Source organism: Oncorhynchus nerka, linkage group LG26, assembly GCF_034236695.1.
Source record: "Oncorhynchus nerka isolate Pitt River linkage group LG26, Oner_Uvic_2.0, whole genome shotgun sequence".
NCBI classification, from domain to species: Eukaryota; Metazoa; Chordata; class Actinopteri; order Salmoniformes; family Salmonidae; genus Oncorhynchus; species Oncorhynchus nerka.
This window is the reverse complement of record NC_088421.1, coordinates 1,073,392-1,080,695: the sequence shown is the minus strand read 5'-3', so window position 1 is coordinate 1,080,695 and position 7,304 is coordinate 1,073,392. Positions and strand designations below refer to the sequence as shown.

The 7,304-nt window shown below is 42.3% G+C and overlaps 1 protein-coding gene across 1 annotated transcript in view; it reads right to left on the bottom strand.

Moving 5' to 3' along the window:
• Positions 1-3,153: 3,153 nt before the first annotated feature.
• xpo6 (exportin 6) overlaps positions 3,154-7,304 on the bottom strand; it is a 62,269-nt gene continuing 58,118 nt past the window's right edge. The window contains exons 23-24 of the mRNA XM_029635214.2: positions 4,072-4,302; positions 3,154-3,521 (exon numbers count right to left, since the gene is read on the bottom strand). Of these exons, the coding sequence (XP_029491074.2) occupies positions 3,420-3,521; positions 4,072-4,302 (333 nt within the window). The 3' untranslated portion in view covers positions 3,154-3,419. The remainder of the gene's footprint in view (positions 3,522-4,071; positions 4,303-7,304) is intronic.

Genomic DNA, 7,304 nt, shown 5'->3' with positions numbered 1-7,304 from the left:
CGGTCACACTGGATTAAAAAGAATAACCCAGAACAATCCATATTCCCTTCTCCAAGTAGTGTTTGTAAGGCTAAGCATTTCCATTGCAATGAATCCTAACCAAACTGAACTTTCTTCATTTCTGGTGACGAAGAACAAGCAAGGCATATCATATGAGAGAAACACACAGGTACAAACACACCTACAGGAAACAATTTATCCACAGTAAATATCAATACCTTTTTGTTGTTGTTAGGGGGTAGATCAGATTTAATATTGCTGATAGATTGTAGCTTCCAATGTAATTGTCTGCATCATACATACAAAAAAACACATACACATACATAAACGTGTATATATACACAGGCATACATACAAAAACACACATACATATATATACATACACACACACACACACACACACACACACATACATATATATACATATACACACACACACACACACACACACACACATACAAAAAAACATGCATACATATACATACATGCATACAAAAAAATATACACTGCTCAAAAAAATAAAGGGAACACTAAAATAACACATCCTAGATCTGAATGAATGAAATATTCTTATTAAATACTTTTTTCTTTACATAGTTGAATGTGCTGACAACAAAATCACACAAAAATTATCAATGGAAATCAAATTTATCAACCCATGGAGGTCTGGATTTGGAGTCACACTCAAAATTAAAGTGGAAAACTACACTACAGGCTGATCCAACTTTGATGTAATGTCCTTAAAACGAGTCAAAATGAGGCTTAGTAGTGTGTGTGGCCTCCACGTGCCTGTATGACCTCCCTACAACGCCTGGGCATGCTCCTGATGAGGTGGCGGATGGTCTCCTGAGGGATCTCCTCCCAGACCTGGACTAAAGCATCCGCCAACTCCTGGACAGTCTGTGGTGCAACGTGGCATTGGTGGATGGAGCGAGACATGATGTCCCAGATGTGCTCAATTGGATTCAGGTCTGGGGAACGGGTGGGCCAGTCCATAGCATCAATGCCTTCCTCTTGCAGGAACTGCTGACACACTCCAGCCACATGAGGTCTAGCATTGTCTTGCATTAGGAGGAACCCAGGGCCAACCGCACCAGCATATGGTCTCACAAGGGGTCTGAGGATTTCATCTCGGTACCTAATGGCAGTCAGGCTACCTCTGGCGAGCACATCTTTGGGGGGCTGTGCGGCAGCACAGGCAGCAGAACGTTCTCCACGGCGTCTCCAGACTGTCACATGTGCTCAGTGTGAACCTGCTTTCATCTGTGAAGAGCACAGGGCGCCAGTGGCGAATTTGCCAATCTTGGTGTTCTCTGGCAAATGCCAAACGTCCTGCACGGTGTTGGGCTGTAAAAGCACAACCCCCACCTGTGGACGTCAGGCCCTCATACCACCCTCATGGAGTCTAACAAACACACATGTATACACACACACATACATATACATACAGACACAGATATACATACACACACATATATATACATACAGACACATACATATGCATACATATATATGTGGTTGCTAGCAAGCCAACAGCAAATGTTAGATTTTGTATATATTTATCTCCAATATAATCATCGAAAGTTAATAAATAATATACACAACACACAGTGACCAGGAAGCATCAGGTGCTGCTCAGCGGGCAACCTGCGTTGATCTTGCCAATCACTGCACTATTTCCACATAAAGCCAAGTCAATGAAATATTGTCACACAACATTGAACTTTCACAGCAGTATAAAAAGCCTTGCAACCAATCATTGCACATTTACGGCATATGGTTAATTAATCCACACGTCAACAAGCTGATATTGAGAACAGGGGGGGGGTTATGTTATGGGGAAGGGAGGGGTAACGGCCGAGATCCACAGAGAAAGTTGGGGCGATAAAACAATGGAGGCCCATTCATTTTCAATGGAGGGAAGAGAAGTGGGCGGGGGGAGCATGGGCGAGGGAGCATGGACAGGGCGGGAACACATTTGGGGAAAGCTTAACTTTATGCAAATATTTTGCAAAATCACAGCACTTATCGACCAATCAATGCTCATTATAGCTTCCAGACCCTACTGGATTGGCTGTTGATACCGAGCATGCTTGATAGTTTGCTAGCACCCACATGAGGGTGACGCTAGTGGAAATCCGAATTTCATTAAGAGTCCTTAAACTGTCAATTTTGTTTTTCATGAATTTCTGTGTTTGATGTCATGTCTGGCCTATGTCATGTCTCTCACCCTATCGCAGTTAAGGTCGAAATGGTCCATTTCAATGTTTAAAAAAATATGCCTTGTGGGGTTAGACCTATACATTCAATATTTATTTATTGTCTGATGTATTTGCTTAACGTACAAGAAAATGCACTAGGTTGAACAGTGAAAATATCCATAGCCTAATAAAATATATTTTGAGTTTTAGCCTGTCTATGTGCTCTTAGCCAACTCCTTTGTTGTTGCTTAGTCAAATGAACTAATCCTGAATTATTGGAGCACACACAGGGCCGGGTATCCCAGATACAGATGATATATATTTTTTAAATTCAGTTAAGAACAAATTCTTATTTACAATGACTTATTTACAGATTAGGCCTAGTTCTGGACTAAAAAACATTTTTTATTTAGAATCCAGGAAACCGGAACCCAGGGTGGTATTGTCAGTTCTGGAGAACCCCTTGTGAATGCAGGTTTTTTATTCCAACCTTATAATAAATTGTGATCATTGTACATTGCTTTCTTTTAAAGTCTACTTGTCATTGTTTTTGCAATTCTTTCAAATGTAATCGCAAGATTCAGTGTCACGTCATAGCACAAAAACAAATGAACAAAAACATTTTTTTTTTTTAATAAACTTTATTAATTAAGCATAGTTTCTTCTGTTTCAGAATGGAATGATATGAAAGACATTAAGTTGAAAGTCTGTCTCCTTTGGAGATGAAAAACTGAAGGCAAGATCAATAAAAGCGTACAAGTTTGTTTTAAAAACTCAAAATCGAGTTGGAAAGTGCTGAGTCCCAGCCTGGCCTTGTCGCAGAGGCCTGGGACGGAAGGCCTGGCTCAGACCGCTTCAGTCTGGGTTTAAATTGGGTCTAGACAAGACCAGATCTGCCCATCTTGCCGCCCATCAATTTGGCCTCGTCATCATCAATGGCAACAGACAAGTGAAGGAGGGCGTTGCTAAAAAAAATAAAATAATAAAACCCTCTACAGCAGAAATGAAGCTCCTAGAGCACAACCGTCAGTCCGTACTTTTCTCAGAGAATCTTCAACCCAAAAGACAGGCCAGCCCATGTGGAGTTCCTATCCCCCTGGGAGGCTCAATAGAGGTGGTGGCTCAGAATTAGAGGGGGTAGATAGGAGGGGAGTGGGAAGCACTGGTTTGGATAGACCACAATGTTGAAAATCTGAGCTGTTTGGAGTGGGCGATGTGCTATAGCTTGACAGTGCCAGTGGGAAGGCTGCTGTTACACAATCTGTAATAACGCAGGTCGTTTACCAGTCTGTGCACACTCTGAGTGAAGGAGGGCAAGTCCTAAAACGAGAGAGAGAGAACGAAAGAGAGGCACTGGTTACAAAGAAAACAAAAATGTGAAATTTAAACATCCAATGTACAAGAACACCCATTGGAACTATCCCACCAGTGTGTGCTAGTGTATATATTGGAAAAGAGACAATGTAAATTGTATGTTGCATATGGGAGTTTTTGTTTATAAGCACACATACTGTTCCCCCTGGCCCTCCTCCAGTCCCGAATATGGGCCATGGGAAATTTAGACATTTTGTTGCACATATGCAAAGTCACATGCATAACAGATTTTATGGTAATTAAACAATTGCATCCTGTCATACTCTAAGCATTCAGTTCAAACAGGAAAATCTGAGATACAACGATGCTACCGGTTTTCCACTCATATTTCTCAGTCCAGAGTCTCTGATAATTCCAAGAGCAACATAACCATATCATATTTGGCTAATACCACCACCATCACCTCTTTTACTATGAAAACACAGTATACCCTACCCTAGACTCCCACCGCCGCGGCCATAACCCACTCTATAAACCAATTCCCATTAAGTCTTACCCGCTCCAGTTTAAAATTGCGGCCGAGCACCGCCCGCTGGTTGGCGTCCACACCCTGGCAGCCGTTGAGGAATTCGGGCATGAAGGCAGAGTAGAACGCATCAAAGTCCACGGAGGCCATGTTGTACACTGCCAGGGCGATCTCCTCTTGGAGCAGGTCGTGACTTTTGTGGAGGAGCACCTGTAGGAGCACGTTGATGAAATGAAACAGCATGGAGGTCCGGAACAGCTTCTGGAATAGACACACAGACAGCAAGAACAGTGTGGCCAAACGCCAAGTTAGAATCATTCAATTTAATTCCATGCATTTTCATTGTCCCCAAATGAATGATTTAAATTCCACGCATCGTTATTGTCCACAATGGCGATCACTGAATGTAACTCTTGACCAACTCACACTTCAGGCAAAAAGTTAGTTCACCTTCAAGAAAGTAATAAAATAACCTCTAAAGCCATTTTCCTGATGACGCAAACAAAATTATTCCACTGCTCTATCGTTATACATCAGTCTGAGACTGCCATCATTGAAGTCGTTTGTTGTGACATCAAAATGAGGGTACTACAGTACAAAACAAAGTCATCAGCGATTGGATCATCTAACCAATCAGAGTATCAAAGCCAATGATGAATTTACCCACGTGTTCTGGCCCAACCCATTGGCTTCTGCAAGCAATCAGACGGTCTAGAATGGATCCAGACCAATTGTGGAGAAGAAACTAACGTCCGTGGGCCACGCAGCATTTGGCTGGAGCAAGGAGCTTGGGTAGCCAGGCAAATCGACCATATAAACTGGACAGATACTAATCTCAGAGAGTGCTTATATTATTCTGTCAGGTACTGTAACTGTCTGTCCATTATTTTAATGTTGATTATGTCATCAATGTAAAATGTAGTTGTAAGGTCTTTTTAGTTCTGTGTTGGACCACAGGAAAATTAGCTGATTTTGGGGCGGCAGGTAGTCTTGTGGTTAGAGGGTTGGGCCAGTAACCGAAAGGTTACTAGATTGAATCTCCAAAGTAAAAATCTGTCCTTCTGCCTCTGAACAAGGTAGTTAAACCCACTGTTCCTAGGCCATCATTGTAAATAAGAATTTGTTCTTTACTGACTTGCCTAGTTAAATAAAGGTTAACTAATTAAAAAAATGTGGATCCTAATAAAATGGACATTAGACATTTGTTTACAGATCATGTGCAAACAGCATCCAGTCCTTTGGAAAGTTTTCAGACCACTTTACTTTTTCCACATTTTGGTACGTTACACCCTTACTCTAAAATTGATTAAATTGCCCCCCTCAATCTACACACAATAGCCCATAATGACAAAGCAAAAACAGGTTTTTATAAATGTTCGTTAAATTTATAATTAAAAACAGTCAGTACTTTGTTGAAGCAACTTCGGCAGCGATTACAGCATCGAGTCTTGGGTATGACGCTACAAGCTTGGAAGACCTGTATTTGGGGAGGTTCTCCCATTCTTCTCTGCAGATCCTCTCAAGCTCTGTCAGGTTGGATAGGGAGCGCTGCTGCACAGCTATTTTCAGGTCTTTCCAGAGATGTTGCATCGGGTTCAAGTACGGGCTCTGGCTGAGCCACTCAAGTATATTCAGAAAGTTGGCCCGAAGCCACTCCTGCGTTGTCTTAGGGTCGTTGTCCTGATGGAAGGTGAACCTTCGCCCCAGTCTGAGGTCCTGAGCGGTCTGGAGCAGGTATTCATCAAGGATCTCTTTGTACTTTGTTTCGTTCATCTTTCATTCAATCCTGACTAGTCTCCCAGTCTCTGCCGCTGAAAAACATCACAGCATGATGCTGCCACCACCATGCTTCGCCATAAAGATGGTGCCAGGTTTCCTCCAGACGTGACAGTTAGCATTCAGGGCAAAACGTTCAAGCTTGGTTTCATCAGACCAGACAATCTTGTTTCTTATGGTCTGAGTCCTTTAGGAGCATTTTGGCAAACTCCATGCGGGCTGTCATGGGCCTTTTACTGAGGAGTGGCTTCCGTCTGGCCACTCTACCATAATGGCCTGCCTGACTGGTGGAGTTCTGCAGAGATGGTTATCCTTCTGGAAGGCACTCCCATCTCCACAGAGGAACTCTGGAGCTCTATCAGAGTGACCATCAGGTTCTTGGTCACCTCCCTGACCAAGGCCGTTCTCCCCCGATTGCTCAGTTTGGCCGGACATCCAACTCTTGGAAGAGTCTTGCTGGTTCCAAATATCTTCCATTTTAGAATGATGGCAGCCAATGTGTTCTTGGGGACCTTTAATGCTGCAGCCATTTTTTTGGTACCCTTCCCAAGATCGGTGCCTTGACACAATCCTGTTTTGGAGCTATAGCGACAATTCCTTCAACCTTATGGCTTGGTTTTTGCTCTGACACGGACTGTCAACTGTGGGACCTTATATAGACAGGTGTGTGCCTTTCCAAATCATGTCCAATCAATAGAACTTAACACAGGTGGACTCCGATCAAGTAGTTGAAACAGGATGCACCTGAGCTCAATTTCGAGTGTCATAGCAAAGGGGCTGAATACTTATGTAAATAAGGTATCCGTTTTTTATATTTAATACACTTGCAAAAATGTACAAAAAAAAACTTTTCGCTTTGTCATTATGGGGTATTGTGTGTAGATTGCTGTGGAATTGTTTTTATATAATGACTTTTACAATAAGGCTGTAACGTAACAAAATGTGGGAAAAGTCAAGGGGTCTGACTACTTTCCAAAGGCACTGTAAATGCATGAAACAAACGGTAAGATGATAAGAGTAGTCTAGGAAATTATTTAAAAACTGGATATACTTGGCTAGTTGTTGACCACAAATCGATCACAATATTTTACAGTAATAATTCATTAAATGCACTTAAAATAATGCCATGTTTGAAACCTATGTAGTAAGGAGAGCTGTCTGCAAACTGCAACCAGTCTATCAACCTAAAAACACATGTATTTATGAATTCAAGACTCGGACGGTGGGCGGCAGGTAGCCTAGCAGTTAGAGCGTTGGGCCAGTAACAGAAAGGTTACTAGTTCAAATCCCTGAGCTGACTAGGTAAAAAAAATATGTCAATCTGCACAACCCTAATTGGGTTGGGGATCGTCGTCAATAATGGCTGATCCCTGGCCCCGCTCTCCGAGGGTGTCTCAGGAGTACACTTGTACATGTGTAAAACAGGACAAATATAAGCACCCCCTTAAATGACCTTTTTGAGATGCAAAAGTGAAGAAATTGACAAA